Raw genomic sequence first — 17985 nt, forward strand, 5'->3', positions numbered from 1 at the left:
GGCATACCATGGATTTATATAAGGGCAATAAAATAGTCTATCTTATTCTCGATCCCTTTTTTAATGATTCCTAACATCATGTTTGCTTTTTTGACTGCCGCTGCACACTGCGTGGACGTCTTCAGAGAACTATCCATGATGATGCCAAGATCTCTTTCCTGATTAGTTATAGCTAAATTAGCTCCCATTATATTGTATATATAGCCGGGGTTATTTTTTCCCCCATGTGCATTACTTTACACTTCTCCACATTACATTTCATTTGCCATTGTTGGCCAATCATTTAGTTTGAAGAGATCTTTTTGAAGTCCTTCAGTCTGCTTTGGTTTTAACTATCTTGAGCACTTTAGTATCATCTGCAAACTTTGCCACCTCACTGTTTACCCTTTTCTCCAGATCATTTATGAATAAGTTGAATAAGATTGGTCCTAGGACTGACCCTTGGGGAACACCACTAGTTACCCCTTTCCATTCTGAAAATTTACCATTTATTCCTACCCTTTGTTCCTGTCTTTTAACCAGTTCTCAATCCATGAAAGGATCTTCCCTCTTATCCCATGACAACTTAATTTATGCAAGAGCCTTTGATGAGGGACCTTATCAAAAGCTTTCTGAAAATTTAAGTACACTATACCTACTGGATACCCCTTGTCCACATTTGTTGACCGCTTCAAAGAACTCTAATAGATTAGTAAGACATGATTTCCCTTTACAGAAACCATGTTGACTTTTGCCCAACAAATTATGTTCTTCTATGTGTCTGACAATTTTATTCTTGACTAATGTTTCAACTAATTTGCCCAGTAATGACGTTAGACTTACTAGTCTATAATTGCCGGGATCACCTCTAGAGAAGAGTAACAAAAATGATTAAAGGTCTAGAAAACATGACTGCAGAGGGAAGACTGAAAGAAGTGGGCTTGTTTAGTTTAGAAAAGAAAAAACTGAGAAGGGACACAATAGCAGATCACAGCTGGAGGATTCTCTGCATCTTGGGGTCTTCAAACTATCTGAAGGCTTCAATATCTGAGATATAGGGGAGAGAATTATTCTAGGAGGGGGTTGGTGAGAGTCTCTGGCCTGCATTGTGCAGGGGCTCAGACTAGATGATCATCATGGTCCCTTCTGACCTTAAAGTCTATTAATCTATGAATCTATAGCAGTTTTCAAGTATCTAAAAGGATATTACAAGAAGGAGGGAGAAAAGTTGTTCTCCTTGGCCTCTGATAGAACAAAAAGCAATGGGCTCAAATTGCAGCAAGAGAGATTTAGGTTAGACGTCACATTAGAATATATTTCCTTACAGTCAGAATGCTTAAATACTTGAATGAATTGCCTAAGGAGATTGTGGAGTGTCCAACACTGGACACATTTAAGACAAGGTTGGACAGATAATTATCAGGGATGCTCTAGATCAGGGCTACTCAACTTTGGAAGCCCCAGGGGCTACAATGATCCTCTCAGAACATGCTGAGGGCTGCAACTTAAGTATGGTTGCATATGCATGCAAATATATATGCAAATAGCTTCTTTCACACTGATGGGCTTGAATACAAAGATTAAGGAAAGACTACACAAATGGGGTCTGTGTGTTAAGTCAGTTCTGCTGATATTAAAAACAGGTAAATATTGCGGACTTCCACCCATATGTTCACAGGATCCCACCTGCGGGCCCTGCGTAAACCCACACGGCACCACAGGCCACAAACAAACAGGCCACAGGTTGAGTAGCCCTGATCTAGATGGTGTTTGGTCCTGCTGAGAGCAGGGGACTGGACTTGATGACCTCTTGAGGTCCCCTCCAGTAATTTATACCTTACACAAAGAAAATAAGCAGCAATTACATGTCAGTTTGACTCCTACAACAGACAGGAAAGTTAAATTCACTTTAGAATTATCTGCATGAATACTAAGTTCAAAGCCTTATCTTGCTTCAGTAAGACATAAGCCATGCAGATATGGCTATCATTTATGGACCACGCCACGTTAAGAATGAAATAGAGCACTTTTCAAATCAAGCATACAACATCCACTTAAACACCAAAATGCAACCACTTCTGTTAGGAAGTGATAACCAGTACACTGTATACTGCACAACCAGGTGAAAATTTGATTCAGAGAAGTTGTAATGTAATATGGGAAAATCTGGACAGTTGAAAGCTACAAACAAGACTTCTCCTTGATGGAGGTGTAGTAATACGAAGGCCTAAAACAAAAGCTCATGTAACATAGGCCTGGTCTGAGACAAAGCTAAGCTGTGAGCAAGAGGCTGCCCCTGCTCACAAAACTTGGCATGAACAGGACAGAAGAGCAAAACACTAATTGGTAATAGGCCCAGGTGCAGAACAGTAATTGGTGCTAGGTACTGACTCTAAAATAGTAATTGGTACTGGGCATAACTTGAAAGCATATGTTAACACCAATTCATTAAAAAGACCTTGGAACTCACATTCCCCACAGACACAGACTCAGATTCAGGAAATGGTCTAAAATGACACCATGATGGATAGAGATGATCTAATCAGATAACGAGGTACAGGGTGACAGATGGTATCTAAGCAGTGTCAGAGGGTAGTAACCTGACAATGTAAGGAGAAATGTGTAACTTGTTCGTACCTGTATATATGAGTGGTGTCGGGGGGGGGGGAGGGGGGGGGAGTCTTTGACCCGCCGGGGGCAGTACAAGTTTCCCACTGGTTGAACTGAGTCCATTGTTACGAGTACATAAACGTACTGATTCGGTAGAGTCTACTGATCACTATTACTGCACTTTGTTAAACAATAAACCTGGCTGGGCATCTTTGATCCTTATCTGACTTGTGGTCTTCGGGGACAGAGTCTGCTGTAGTCAATGGGCCCACATCACTGAGCACACACAAAAGCAGCCTTCTGGTTATCATCACGGACAGAGCCCGAGACCTGTCCCTACACCACAGCAGTAAATCTTGACCCTACTTTATCAGTGACTTGACAACAGGAAATATGGCTCAATTTATATGGAAATTTTTTCCCTGATAATCATCAGTTACCTACATACAATCATTTTACTGTTAGTGTGTCTGCTTCATGCCATTTTAAAAGACACTGAGGCCACGTCTAAATTATGGGGACCAAACCAGCATAGCTACAGCACTGCAGTGATGCTGCAACAACCCAATAGCCATGGCTTGACAAGCAGCAGCGAGCCTTGCTCACCAGCCATGCGGTTTGGTACGCTGCGCATGCGCAGACCGCGCTGTGGCACCATGCCAGGCTAAAATCTACTCACCATTGGAGAGTAGATTGCCCTAATCGTTGAGCCCTGCTGATAACAGACACAACTGACACAGAAAGAAGAGATTTCTCTCTATGGTCTAAGGGCACCCCCTTCCTGAGTAGCAGGCAGGCCAGTGGTTTTCCAACTGCAGGTTACAACCCAGTATTGTGTTGTGGAACATCAGACATTGGGTCTCATTGCTGCAGGATGATCGGGTGACCAGTAGGGTTGATAAGGCAGACAATCTACCTGTCCTGGCACCACAGACTGGGCTGTCCCCTAGCAATGTCCAGCATTAGGTGGGGGCAGGGGAAGAGAGTGCACAGGTACTCCACATATTGTTCCTCCCCTGAGCACTAGCTCTGCATTCCCATTGGCTGGAAACCTGCTGCTGGCTGCTTCTAGGGCACAGCATGGTCTGCAGTGACAGTAGAGGAAAAAAAGCCTGCTTTAGCACCCCTGCTACATCACTGACCAGGAGCCATTCAAGGTAAGCCCCTTCTGTCCCAGTCCTAACTCCTCCCTTAAAGCTTGAGCCCCTGCCATGCCAAACCTGTCGTCCTCAACCCCACTCCAGAGCCCCCACTGATCCCGGGCTACATGAGGATTTTCAATCTTTGAAAAGCACAAGAGCCCCTGCATTTCAAAGCCGTAACGCTGTGCTAGCCCTTATTGACTAATCACAATTTAACATCCCCACTACATGCTGGATAAAAGTGTCATAAGTTTTTACATCCTGTTGACTGTCAGTGAGAATATTCAGCTCCTAAATTAATCAGCTGCTTCTGAACATTCCACATTCTAAGCACAAATTGAAACATTACTGAAAAATGGCCAAGATTTGACCTCATGAATAGCTTTACTAAGCAATTTTCAGAAGTTATACCATTAACTCTTCATGCAGAGGTTCAAATGAGATTTCTTGAGTAATATGAACATTTTTAGTAATCAGGCAAGCATAATTACTACTTATATAATGTTACTTCTGTTAAAGCTAGTCTATACAGTGCCTTACAAATTTATATGATTCAGACTAAGTTTCTGGGCATTCTCTAGCTGCCTAGTGTATCTGATTAGCAGTTAGCTATTGCCTTGGTAAATTCTAAAATGTGCAATATGCACAAACTAAAAAATATTTTTCTTCTACTCTTTCACTTAAAGCAATCTTAGACATTGCTTAGACTATTAATACGTGGTGAAAACAAAATACAAAGTTTTAAGTTTGTGTCTGAATTTATATTAATTGCTAATGTTAAACGTTTATAAGCAGCTCTTTAAACTCCCAAAGTCATCCTCTCTATTTTAGGTATTCTAAAATTAACATTTTATTTTATTTTCAGCTCTTAAAAACAGTAAGAACAAACTCAACCTCACTTTTGCAAGCTTATGATCCATTTTCTAAAGAATAAAAGAATGGCTGTTTTATAATCAATGTTCTTTACTGTAATGTCATGTACTAAAAAATACTCATTGGATGGTATGACTGCAAACCTCCTATACCTCCTAAGCCATTAAAGTGATCCAAAACACAAATGCTTACAAATAGAAATGCTACACCACATACCTGCTGAATTTATGCTTTGATTGTAGTTAAAAGAGTGGTCATTGGTTCTTCCAGAATTATCATCCTAGAAGAGCCAGCAAGACACATTAGACCTTATTATACATACTTCTGGACTAAGTGAAGAAAAAAAATACTTCAATTGCAAATTTATCAATTACAAGATTACACAATACACCAAGATGATAATAAATGCTCTAACAAAATCATGTTTCAAGCCTAAGAATATTTTCCATTTAATATGCCAAACATTAGCAGCTCTCAAAATCTTTACCTTCTACAGTTGTTAAATGATTAAACTGAGCAACATTTTTCACATACTGCCAGGACACAAACTAGAGATGTTAAGAAGCGGATAACTGACTAATCACGTAGTTGATACAATTTGTATTGACTATACGATTAATCGCTAAGGAGCTGCACTGCAGTTCAAATGTAGTAGAGTCAGGCACACAGGTAGCCCAGCTGCTATTACATTGAAATGCAGAGCCCTGGTGGGGGTAGGTCTGGGACTCTGATACAGAAGCAGCAATGGGTGGGGTGGACTGAAAGTCAAGTAGTGCCTACCCTTATCAGATAGTAGATTACTCAACTAGTGGCTTAAGGTACCTCTACATAGCAACATCATTTCGAAATAACTAGTGTTATTTCAAAATAACGGCCTGCATCAATACAGCAGGCAGTTATTTTGAAATATTGTCAAAATACAGCCAAGCTTGAGGACTTCACTGACTCCTGTAACCCTCATTGTACAAGAAATAAGCCAGAGAGCACTCTTCCCATTTTGAAATAGGCGCTGCATAGACGCTCCCAATTTCAAAATAAGAAGTTTCAAAACAAGCTACACAATTGATGTAGCTTAATTTGCATAGCGTATTTCAAGGTAAGCCCTGCTGTGTAGATGCACGATAACACCCCTAACAAAAACACCACCCATATTTTAGGGGCAGCCAAATGCATACTTTCTTTTGACCAGTCCCTTTAACACAGAAACACAGTCAATTCTCCAGAACAAGTACCACACTTTTTTTTTTTAAATGGCCTTTTTTGGTGCTTTACTTTTCTTTAGATGAACTGGAAGCAAGTTCCTACTTTTACACATTAGAAAATTAGGAGTGTTACACCTGATCTTCCCTGGTTCTTCTGGAGAACATCACAGAAGTATGTTCATAGCGAGATTTTACAATTAAATCATAAAATGATGTTAATCATCATTTAACACACTTTAAATCAAAATTTCAGTTATACTGGTTTGCTTTCTGCAAGCATTTAAGTCTAACCAAAAATCCAATTCATTTTAACATTCATGTTTGATTTCCGTGGTTTCACCACTGACTGCACCTTCACTGAAAAAAAAAAAAAAAAAAACCACTCTAATTTACCCATTTCTTATCAAGCACCAATGCAGTTCTATTAATGTTAGTCTATTATATTTGAAGGGTTGGAGAAGTTTATTTTGGTTTTAACGATGTGGATTGAGTTAAATCAAAGCAATCTAAATTACAGATTTTAGTGATGATTTGTATCAGCAAGCAGGAAACCTAGATTTAAAACCAATATTAATCTTGTTTCACCTTTGCATTTTTAGTTATTGTTCTAAAGAAAAACTCATTGGTCAATAACCATTTTAAATGTGTTCACTGGCAAATAAATATAGTCTTTATACAAAATTTGACATTTTTTGCTAAACAGAATATTAAACTATACAGATTTAATCCGTTATATAGTTTAGCATACAGAAATTAAGAATCTGAACAAATCTAACAGATTATAAAATTATAAAGTTCTGGTTTCATGTTTTTAATAATTTGTGCTAAATTCTGATGGAAACCGGCAAACAACATTTTGATGTTAGTATTAAATAAAATTACCTCAACTCAACTGAGTATCTAAGAAAAAAATTATTACATCAAGGCTATATTAGCTATAGTTAGTGAACTGAATTGTTTGTTCATCATGTCCTTCAAAACTTTAGAACTAGTAGATCTCATCCTCTGATGAGATGCTTGCTTTTAACCCATAGACTGAAAGAGGAAAAACAGGCTTTGTTCCCCCCCTTCAATTCCCAATTTATCAGTGAACAAGTCATTGAACTGAAATAGTTGCATAAACTGAAATGAAGAAAATATTATCTAGCCTGCAGGAGAGACTACTGCTGTCAAAAGCTGGTTTAACACTTCACTTATAAGAAGGCTTGACCTTCTTTGAAACTTCAACAAATATTTCTGCTTAATATATTTTTAATATAAATCAAGGATGTTAAAATGCAGTCAATTGACTAGTCGATGGAATTTCCATCGACTAGTCAATAAGCACTTCTGCATTCCTCGTTTGAAATGTACAAGAGCCCCAGCAGGGGAAGTCCCACTGACTCTGGGCTGCACATGGGTGCCTGCTTTGAAATGCACAAGAGTCCCCAGCAGGGGCTCTTGTGCATTTCAAAGCCATGGAGGCTGGGATAAGCAGGGGGCTTTCAGTACCCCACTGACCCCGGGCCCAGTGCTATGGGCTCCCCTGCCCTTTTAATCACCCTGAGGCAGCAGTTTCAAAGGTCCAACGTCCACACAGCTGATCATCTGTGCGGCCGATGCCCCTTTGAAACTGCTATCTCCGCAAGATTCAGAGAGCAAACAGGGGAGCTGACCCCAGGTTCCGGGGAAGTGCTGCAGGAACCCCAGGGTCAGCCACAGGGAGCCCAGGATCAGCTGGGAATCCCCAGCTGCCCCGGGGCTCCAGGGCTGCCCCTTCAAATTCCCACAGAGGAGGTGTTTTAAAGGGGCAGCCCGCCACACAGCTGATCCTGGGATCAGCTGTGCTGCTGCTGCCTCAGGGTTTCAGAGTGGCAGTGCCTGCACAGGCACTGCCACTTTGAAGTATCCCTTTCCCTCCCCCGCTCATGAGGGTGAGAGTATCTGGATTCTTGGTTGGCCCCAGGGGAAGGGAAAGAGCAGAGAAACAAGATCTGGATTGTCAGAGGTTTTTTTAACTCTGGAAGGAATGTGCGTGTACTGTTACAGATGTACTTACCAAGAGGTATTTTGAAATAAATACCAAAATATTTCAAAATGGCATGATTATATAGTGTTATTTTGATAACATTTGCAGAAATGTTCAATATGCATGCAGAATTTTTATTCTTTTGACACACACTTGCCTGAGGAATAGGATGTGTATACTAGAAGTCAGTTCCTTTGATAACATATGAATCAATATAATTTTTCATATACTCCTGGCTTAGACTGATTTTTTTAAAATTTGCCCATAATGCTTTTGCACAGCCAGCATATGGTAAGTTTTGTGCAACTTTTTCCCTCCCCTCCCAATGTACACATCAAGTATTGAATAACTAGCTACCCAATCCTTTATAAATCCATAAAGAAAACACTGAAGTAAAATTTACAGATCAGTTACATGCATCACTACAAGCAGAGACCTAAGCAAGTTAGAAAAGCAAGGATATTATATTTTGAGACCTGGGACTTTTAACGATTGTAAGTGGAGATTTTCAGGGAGCTCTAACAATTGAGAAACTGATTTCACTCCTTTTGTTTACTGGAACCCTCCCCCCAATTGGAGAATAAAACTTCAAGTGTGACCCTTCTGCCACCCATCCTTGTACAGGGAGTTAGGGCTAATTAACATCAGTGAATAATGTAACAGTTAAAAAGTGGTTACACACTGCAAGCTCTGCAGTGTAAAGCTTATACTGTGGAGCCCACAGTGCAACCAGCTCCCACAAAGTGGGAACCAGAAGCCAGTGCACGTGGGGAGTTGGCCTGCTTCTGGGGAGCTGGCTGATACCTCATGCTGCAAATTCTATATAGAGGAAGACAGGCACTTGTGCTGTATAGAGACTGTTCCAAGTACTGATAACCTCCCTGGAGGAAGTTTGAAAAAAAAAAAAAAAAAAAAAAAAAAAAAGACAGAAAAAAAGGAAATAGTAAAGGACAAAACAAAAAAAAACCCAGAAAAACAAAAACAGAAGATTAAGTGAGCAAGACTGGGGAGGTACCCTACTTTTAACTTTATTTTGCTTATAAGACAAGAATCCAATGGTGATCAAGGGAAAAGAACTTGAGAATAGGATAATTTTCTGAGTATTTCCAATACACTGGAAGGTTAAGAGTGTTTTATTTACACAATTCATGGCAAACATTAGGGATGTAAGCATAGTCGAATAAACAATTAACCGATAAGCCTGGGCTTCTCAATTACACACACTCCCACTCCCCTTGCTGCCTCTGATACAAAGGTGGCAAGGGGGGGGGGGGGGGAAAGAGCAGGAGCCAGTGCCCATAAGGAGCTGGCTTTAAGCAAGTGCCCCACAAGTACTGGATCTGCCTGTGCCCCCTCACCGCTGCCTCCAATGGAGAGGCAGCACTAAGGAGGATGAGTGGGGACAGGTTGGAGCAGATATGCGCAGGACTTTCAAGACAGGCCCCCGCACATATGGGCTTCCACAGACCCAACTGTCCCCCTTGCTGCCTCCTACAGAGGCAGCAAAGGCAGACAAGCAGGAGCCAGTGTTGGGGGGGGGGGGGGGGCGCCCAACTTAAAAGCCAGTTCACCCAAGCACCAGCTCCGTGGTACCCCCTACCCCGCCCCCATTCCATTGCCTCTATCAGAAGCTGCAGGGAGGTGAGGCTGCCAAGGAGCAGCCTCTGCCCATGGGGGGTGGGTGAGAGGAGTCCAAGCTCCCTGAAGACCAAGGCTGCTCTGCATCCCACAGAGCATCCACTGTCTGTGGGGAGCTTAGACCCCCACACAATCAGGAGCTGCTGCCACCCCACACTGCTGCCTCTGTATCAGAGGCATCAGTGTAGGGCAACATGCAGCCAGACCCGGAGGAAAACTGGCTTTCGGACTAGCTCTCCTTGTGGACCAGCTTCCACCTAGCATCCCATGCTGCTGCTGCTAGAGAGACAGCAAAGCAGGGTGCTCTACAGGAGTGGGGCCACAGCACATTCACTGCCAGCCCCGCCCCCAAGGTCTACTGAAAAGTCATGTAACCACCAAAAAAAATGCATGCAGTTACACAACTTAAGTTACACAGTATCTAAGATCCCTAACAAACATTAACATCTTACAAAACCAATCTGCCCCTACTAACACATTGGAAGTCTACATAAATACTCCTTTGCTTTTCCATAAACTATTGGCCTGCAACGAAGTCGCCTACCACTCTAAAGAAAGAGAGAAGGATCCTGCTGATTTCCCCTGGCCTGGATTAAGGTTACAAAGAGGCATGGGGCACGCTGAAATGAAGCCGGGCCCGGCCTCCCTTTGCCCCCATTTCATGGTCTCCTACCAGCGGCTGGAAGTTTGGTACGAAGGAAGCCACGCGGCCCTGGATCTCGGTGTCCCAGTCCTCGTCTCCCATGCTGCAGGCGCTCAATCTGCGTGAGAGGGCAAAGGCCTTGTTACCGGCGGCCACGGGAAGCTGCCCGGCCAAGCAGAGCAACGGACAAGGCACTCGCGAGGTCCCCGAGCCGGCCCGGGAGCGGAAGAGCTTGCAAAGCCCGAATCCTCCAGGAGTCCCTCACCTCCTCCAACCCAGGGTTGCCCTTCTCCGCAGTGCCCCATAGTTCCCACTCCGTCCCTCCGGGACTCCCCCTACTTGCTGGCCCAAGCAGGCCGCCGCCCTCAACCCCGCTCTCTCCGCGGGGCTTCCCACCCAAACTCCGCCCGCTCTCTAGACCAGCGAAACCATCGACTCTGCCCCCGGCGTGGCGGGAACCCCGCGCCCTCTCACCGCCTCCGCTCCTCACGCGTCACAAAGGCCGCGCGCGCGCCCCTACAACGAGGCTTCTCCCACTCAGCAGCCGCCGCACGTGCCACTACCTTACCAACCCCCCGCGCAGCTGCCCGTCTTTGTGTCACGTGCCGCGCCCGCCCACCAATGGGCCCGCGGCAGCCGTAGCGCCCTGAGGGCGGAGCTTGTGAGTCAGGCTCTCAGCCGTGGAAGTTGAGCGGGAGCACGTGGCGCTGGCTCCACGTTTGTCTGAGGCGGTTGCGCGCCCCAGGATAGGAAGGCGCCAAGGCCGGTCTAGGGACGATTAGTGGGGCTCTGTGACGCTAAGCACGGCGCCTGGCGAAGCGCTAGGGGGCGCTGGAGAAGCGGCGCTGAACAATGAGCTGCGGGTCATCGGATAGTGATATTTGTCTTAGCCTCCCGCCCGGGAGCCCCAGTGAGACATTCCGCAGCTTGCTTTGTGAGCGGGAAGACGAGACTGCAAGTTCGAGCCTTTTGTGGTAGAGCTCTGACTATTTAAGGAACTGTCACCCTGATCCACAGAGGTACACACCATAGAGCTCTGGCCTCCACTGCCATACACCAAATGGTTACAAAACATTATAGGCATCTCACTCTCTCAGTTCCTAGTTTTCAGGGTAAAGTTTGCACAGCTCCAATAGTTTTGTTTTTGTGTATGCAGTCTGGGCTCCCAGAGGCCTAGCTCCTGCTTAAGCCCCAGAGCAAACCACAAATTGAGGGGAATATTGGCAGACTATTCCCTGCCTCACATACAGATAAAGGGCATAAGATGGGCTCAGATGTTGCCTACTAGATAAGGCCCCATTCAAAATCTGGGGGGAGATAGCACAGGTCATCAGAATTTTTAGCCCTCTGCAAAAAAGGTAGAAAGAATTCATATAGAGGTTTCCTATTCATCTTAAGAAAGGTACATTAACCATTGAACTATTGGATAGACTTATGTGAAGCTACCTTGTTTCTACCAAACCAGCAAAGCTACAGAGGCATTTCTTTTTCTAGGTCAATGAGACCAAGTATCTACACTGGAATAGGGACAGAGGAGAAATGAATGACTCTGTAGCCCACCTGCTGATCAAGGCATGGACCTAGGAGATAGAAGACTCAGGATACCATCTCCCTGTTCTAAATACTTTTTCATTAGTTATCCATAGTGGAATAGCTTCTACAAGATGTTCCTTAGTTGGGGGTTTGAAATAAGTTCCCAAGAGATGGGATTTAAATAGGGTTCTTACTCTGTGTCAGCCAGAGAGAAGAATTGAACCTGGGACTCTGACGTCTTATGTGAGTACCTTTACTACTGGGCTAAAAGTAACAAGATGGGTACTGAATCCTTAAGCCCCATTGCTTTCAGTTTAAACTAACTTTTACTGAAATATTTCCAAATTTTATAAAAAGTATTGCCTGTTTTTTTCTAATTTTGACCCTTTTTTATATGATTCAAATATATACAAATTTGTATTTTCCTAATGAAACATTGCATGAAATATATGTATTATGCTAATATATGTGCAAAGCTGTCTAAGGTTATGTATTTGTCCAGAAGATTCATACAACTAACAAACAGGCATGTGCAAAGCTGTCTAAGGTTATGTATTTGTCCAGAAGATTCATACAACTAACAAACAGGCAGCTGAGCACCAATGAATCTTATGCCCACCATTAGGCCTGCCGTCAGGGGGCAGGAGAGAGGGTAGTTTCCCTGGTGGTTGCCCTGGGACTTGAAGATTCAAAGAGGCTGGGGCTCTGGCTGCCACCACTACCAAAATAGCAGTGACAGGCAGCGCCCTGGACCCTTTAAATTGCTGCTGGAGTGCCATCCTGCACACTCTGGGCAGCGCTAAGAGTTGGGAAGATCCTGCACCCTGCTCTGAACAGTGCTGAGGGCCAGCTGCTTTCAGCCATACCTTTTCTGCCCTCGGTTCCACCATGTCCAGGGGAACAGAGCCGTCCCTCCCTTATTGGGGGATCCACAGAGGCTATCAGCTCCACTGCCCATTATGTACACATTTCAAGCTGTTAACAGATAATGGTTTCAAGATTTGATACACTAAAATGGGAAGAAAACAAATCTCTATCAGAATATGTTTCAGAACACAAGGAAATATTCAAAAGTAGATTTTTTTAAAACAAAACAGGAGAAAGGATTAAATTGAGGGTATGCACAGCAAATTCTGAGGCCCAATTATTAAACTTAAACATGGACAGGTTAATAGTTCTAAGTCTACAACAGTAAACTTTTTCTAAATAAAAGTTTTATTTGGGGATTAGAGAGATATTGTTTTCTTAAACTCAGAGATAGCATTATATGTCCAGTTCTATTTTTGTACTGCAGCAAACCACACTGATGAACAGAATTCAAAGCATTATTCTGCTGAATACTTTTCCCCTTCTCTTCCCATCCACCACAATAAATCCCAATATTAACCCAGAAAAAGTAATAGTTTTTGCACTGATTTTGATCTGGCTTTTTGTGACAATAGACACCGGTGAATTCTCAGGAAAAAATAAATAAAATAAAAACAGAAAAACAAAGGCTCTTATGCACTTTCCAGCCACTTTGCATTGAGCAAGGCAGGTGCCTAGACTTGTTCCCACAAGAAATGATTTAGACACCTGACTCCAAGAGATGGGTTCCTGTTTGTGGCTCACTGAGCAGAGATAGGTGCCTCCCTGAACTCTGTGTTTAGGCACCAGTCTCCCATGGCTAACTTAGTTGGCACTGTGCCTAGGGTGCTAGGTGTTGTGGATTGCATTCTGTGATGAATATCTATCTCCACTTGTTGTACCTGGACCCTAGGAACCTATTTCAGAATTTGTATATCACCCCATTGTTCCTGTGATTTTTCTAGGAAACTAGAAATTAGATGTGCCACAGTATTGCAGTGCATATATCCGTTTCTGGATTCCAGCCTATGTGTATCATTTCACAAGAGGAGGTGTGGGGGTCGCTGTTGGGTAAGCTTTGTGTGTATGCCATTGTGCAGAAGCGTAGCAGAGGGACATTCAAGAACCAATTTCTTGTGGGTGTAACTGTTTGGCCTAATTTAACACTGGAATAAAATTGAGTGCATCCACACCAGCCACACCCACATCAGCCTTGTATAACATCTGTGCAGAGTGTTTGGGGATTTACCCATTATTCAGATTCCTTGAATAATTGGACCAGATGAACAAATCAAGATAGTCTGTTAAATACAGTGTTTGAGCTAGCTTGTTAATCCTTTTAAAGGCAAAAGGGTCATCTCCTCAAAGGGATAATTTTTTGTGAGTCATGCAGGTGCTCTGCATTCCATATTGGTTTTGTATGGATCTGGAGAAATAATGTGGGTGGGGAGATGACTGAGGGAATAGAAGGAATTCACCAACTGAAAGGAACTGTCAGTCTTGACAGTTGTCAGAGAAGACCTCTTTGAATTCACATCGCCAATTGTGCCAGTATCTTGTGGCCACATGGGGGGACACAATCCATTGAGCAACCACCAATTCAGACTACTCCTATAAACATGTTGGGATAAGTTATGCTTATTGCTGCCTCCCTAACTGATTGAATCACTTCTGTGTTTGGCTTCAAGATGGTTTCCAGTTGATCCAGAGGGATAAATTAATGTAAGATTACTCTAATATAGAAAAAGCCTCAGTAATCAAGAAAAAAAGATAACTAAACTAACATCTTAGGCTAAGGCTTTGTCTTCATTTAAAACTTTAAAATGCAGCAGTGGCCGCACTTTAATGTGACAGTGTCACCATAGCAGGACCCTAGGTAAACCACTTCCATGAAGGGAAGTAGTAATTGTGCTGGGCTCCTAGCCATGTAGCACTGTCCACACTGGTACTTTAAACCACTATAACTTGTTGCACTTGGGGTGGGAGGAAGGGTAGTTTCACACTCCTGAGAGTAAAAGTTACAGGACAGTAACTTGCCAGTGTAGACAAGCCCTAAGTCTACACTGCCACTTTACTGTGCTGCAATTTTCTGGCTCAGGGCTGTGAAAAAAACACCACCCAGAGCATAGCAAGTTTCAGCACTGTAAAGCACCTGCATGAACCATGCTACAGCAGTTAGCTACTCATTCCCCTTGTGGAGGTGGTTTACATAGGGTGTGTCTAGACTACATCCCTCTTTCAACAGAGGGATATAAATTAGGCACTTCGAAATTTGCAAATGAAGCCGGGATTTGAATTTCCTGTGCTTCATTTGCATAATCGCATCATGGCACTCTTTCGAAAAAGCCCTATTTCGAAAGTAAAACCACAGTCTAGACACAGTTCTTTCGAAAATAGAAGCCTTTTTCAAAAGATCCTGTAAACCTGGAGACAGAGTTTACACCAAACAAATATCCCCTTTTATTCAGTTTTCAGTGCCTGACTTGTACAAAAGTATATGTATTATTTTGAAATATTGCATGTGAAAATGACATATGCAGTTTATTACAATGTGCTAGTTAACTATCTGCCAGCACTGCTTCAAGGCTTTAGTATGGGTTTTTCTCCTTTCCATGCACACAACTTTCACAAATAAACTAAAAACAACAAATAATCTGGTAGCACTTTAGAGACTAACAAAATATGTAGATGGTATCATGGCACAGCCCACTTCTTCAGATAACCGGAGTTTTGAGTTTAGGACGTCCAGACCCAAAATAAATACGTGAGAAGGGGGTCGGGGGAAGAAAAAAATGGAAGGGGAGAGGGAAACAAGCAGAGGGTATGTAAATAACAAAGGGAAAATCAAACAGGCAAAACTGGTAATCTGTAAGCACCTGGATAGTTAAAAGAAGCAGATAAGGATCATAGGACAGCAATTAGAAGGGAAGAGTACTAACACAAGAATCTATACAGACAAAGAGCTGTTGGCGCCTTCATTGTTTGTTTGGTTGATATATCCCAGCCATCCATTATCTCGATTGAGGCCATAGGTGTGAGAATTAAATTTCTGGATGAATTGTAATTCCAACCCTTCTCTGTGTATTTGACTTGTAGAATTGGTCTGTAAAAAGACAGCCACTTAGAGATCTTTTAGGCCATGGGTTCCCAAACTGGGGGGCATGAAGAAATTCCAGGGGGGGCGTGAGGCGACCCAGACCCCCCCAAAATTAATCTCTCTTCCCAAGTTTTGCTGCTATTTTTGTTTTCCAACCCCGGTCAGTTCCTTTTTTTTTTTTCTCTCAACAAGTTTTGCTGCTATTGAGGGGGAGGGGGCATGAGGGTTTCTCAAAACTAAAAAAGGGGGCGTGATGCCAAAAAGGTTGGGAACCACTGTTTTAGGCTATGTCTACGCTGCCAGTTTTGCAGTGAATTTGCAAATGAGGTGCAGATTAGCATATTGTGCCTCATTTGGATAATTTATGCAAGCTGTTTTGGAGGGGGGGGAGTAGTATGGATGTTTTCTTTTTGCTTTGTGGATTGTTTTTCTTTTTGTGAATGACAGTATGTTGGAATCCTAAGCAATTCAAGTATCAGAGGGGTAGCCGTGTTAGTCTGAATCTGCAAAAGCGGTGAGGAGACCTGTGGCACCTTATAGACTAACTGAAGTGTAGGAGCATAAGCTTTCGTGGGCAAAGACCCACTTCGTCATGCATCTGACAAAGTGGGTCTTTGCCCACGAAAGCTTATGCTCCTACACTTCAGTTAGTCTATAAGGTGCCACAGGACTCCTCGCCACCTAAGCAATTCAGTTTGCTCTCCCTATGAAATTACTTTTGCGGGAATTCTGTACACAACATTAAAAATTCTGCACATAATATTTTTACATTTTGCAAAATTCTGCATATTTTGCTTGCCAAAATAACATAATATAATCATACCATTTTCATTTATTGTTGGTAATTTATTTCAAAAATACCTGTCAATAAGTATGTCTCTTACAATGCAGATCACAAAAAAAATTCAGGAAATGTTTATTTGACAAATAGATTTCTTATTAGGCATATTAATACAGAACTCTGAGTAATAATTAATTTAAACTATAATACAGAACTGTATTTCTCACACCCCTCAGAAGCCATACAGAGGCTTGGGGAGGTCCAGGGCAGTGTAGCTAAAGGAGGGGGAAGTAATTGCAGGGAAGGAGCCTGGGTGTAAACTTGAAGGATTGTTGGGTATGGGTATGAAAAATATAAAACAGGTCTTTTGCGGGAGCAGAAAGGAATTAAGGGACCTTCCCCCATGCAGTCCCTGGCTGAGCCAGCCTCTCCCATTCATTCAGGCACATCTGCCCCTATGGACATGTCTCTCCCCCCTTCTCAGACATCCATCCGCGTGTGGTCCTGTACACCCTTCCACGTCCCCATTTGTCTCTATGCCCCCACTCAGCCAACCACTGCCCTTAGGTGGCTCTGTATCCCTCCCTCTATTCCCATGTGTGGCTGTGCCCCCCTGTCCCTGTGTGGCTCTGCATCCCCTCTTCCATCTCCATGTGGCCCTGTGCTTCAATTCCCATTCAGCCCCTGCCCTTGTCTGTCCTCCCACAGTAGCAGTAGCCCTTATGAGCCCCTGTCTGACCCCCAGAAGCTCCACTCTGTCTGTCCTGACCTGGCCCCATAGTAGGCACCAACTTCCTCTGTATCTGGAGGACGTGGGTGGTTGGTTTCCCATTTCATTTCAGGCCAACCTCCAACCCACCCTTTCCTACAAGCCCCCACCCAGCCTCTTCCCACTTCTGCTCCATCCCTAGTCAACCCCGTCCCCACTCATTCCCTTCTGCCTACTCCTCTCTCCTGCCCTGCTGCTTCCCTCCCAATGTATCCTGCACACCACAAAACAACTGTTCTGCAGCATGCAAGAGATGCTGGGAGGGAGGGAAAGGAATTGATCAGCAGGGCACTGAAGAGGTGGAGGCACTGGGGAAAGAGAGGAGTTTGGCTAATTTTTTTTCATGCATGGTCTAGGGCATGGTTTCCTAACCTATGGATCGGGACCCAAAAATGGGTCGCCATTACATTTCAAAAGGGTTGCCTAGTGTCTCCCCAGGTGTCTCTGCCCCCTCTTCTCCCCCTGTTTTTGAATTGCCTTGGGTCACCAAGTCTTCCTGAATTGTCAAATGGGTCCCCATCTGGAAGAGGTTGGGAACTGCTGCTCTAGGGGGCCTGGCCTGACAAGCATGGTGAATAAACCAGGCTTTTCCTCTTCCCTCCCTAGCTATCAGGGAGCTGTGGCTCTACTTTAGCACCACCGAGCCTCTGGTGGTCAAAAGGCGGAACTGCAGTAACTTTCCAGCAGTCTCAGTTTCTGCCCAGTTAAAAATATGCACAACTTGTTAGTTATGCACATGTACAGTGTCGCAGAATTTCTCCAGGATTAATATCTCAAATGCACCATTACAGGAGTTACAGCGTGAGATTCTGAGACCCTGCATCAGAATGCAAGAGTTTTAAATGTTTGTTTGTTTACTCACTC

General features: G+C 43.5%; 1 protein-coding gene across 7 annotated transcripts in view; it reads right to left on the bottom strand.

The window, feature by feature from the left end:
- Window positions 1-10787, bottom strand: part of DDX4 (DEAD-box helicase 4) — a 113182-nt gene extending 102395 nt beyond the window's left edge. For 2 of the 7 annotated variants that reach the window (XM_075932452.2, XM_075932451.2), the window contains exons 1-3: window positions 10570-10700; window positions 10126-10213; window positions 4821-4884 (exon numbers count right to left, since the gene is read on the bottom strand). In XM_075932452.2, the coding sequence (XP_075788567.1) occupies window positions 4821-4884; window positions 10126-10197 (136 nt within the window). In that variant the 5' untranslated portion in view covers window positions 10198-10213; window positions 10570-10700. Of the gene's footprint in view, window positions 1-4820; window positions 4885-10125; window positions 10214-10360; window positions 10460-10491; window positions 10516-10569 lie in introns of those variants that run through there. The other 5 variants (XM_075932449.2, XM_075932454.2, XM_075932450.2 and 2 more) reach the window with 5 other exon arrangements.
- Between the last annotated feature and the right edge of the window lie 7198 nt (window positions 10788-17985).

This window comes from Pelodiscus sinensis, chromosome 6, assembly GCF_052426305.1.
Source record: "Pelodiscus sinensis isolate ZL-2025 chromosome 6, ASM5242630v1, whole genome shotgun sequence".
NCBI classification, from domain to species: Eukaryota; Metazoa; Chordata; order Testudines; family Trionychidae; genus Pelodiscus; species Pelodiscus sinensis.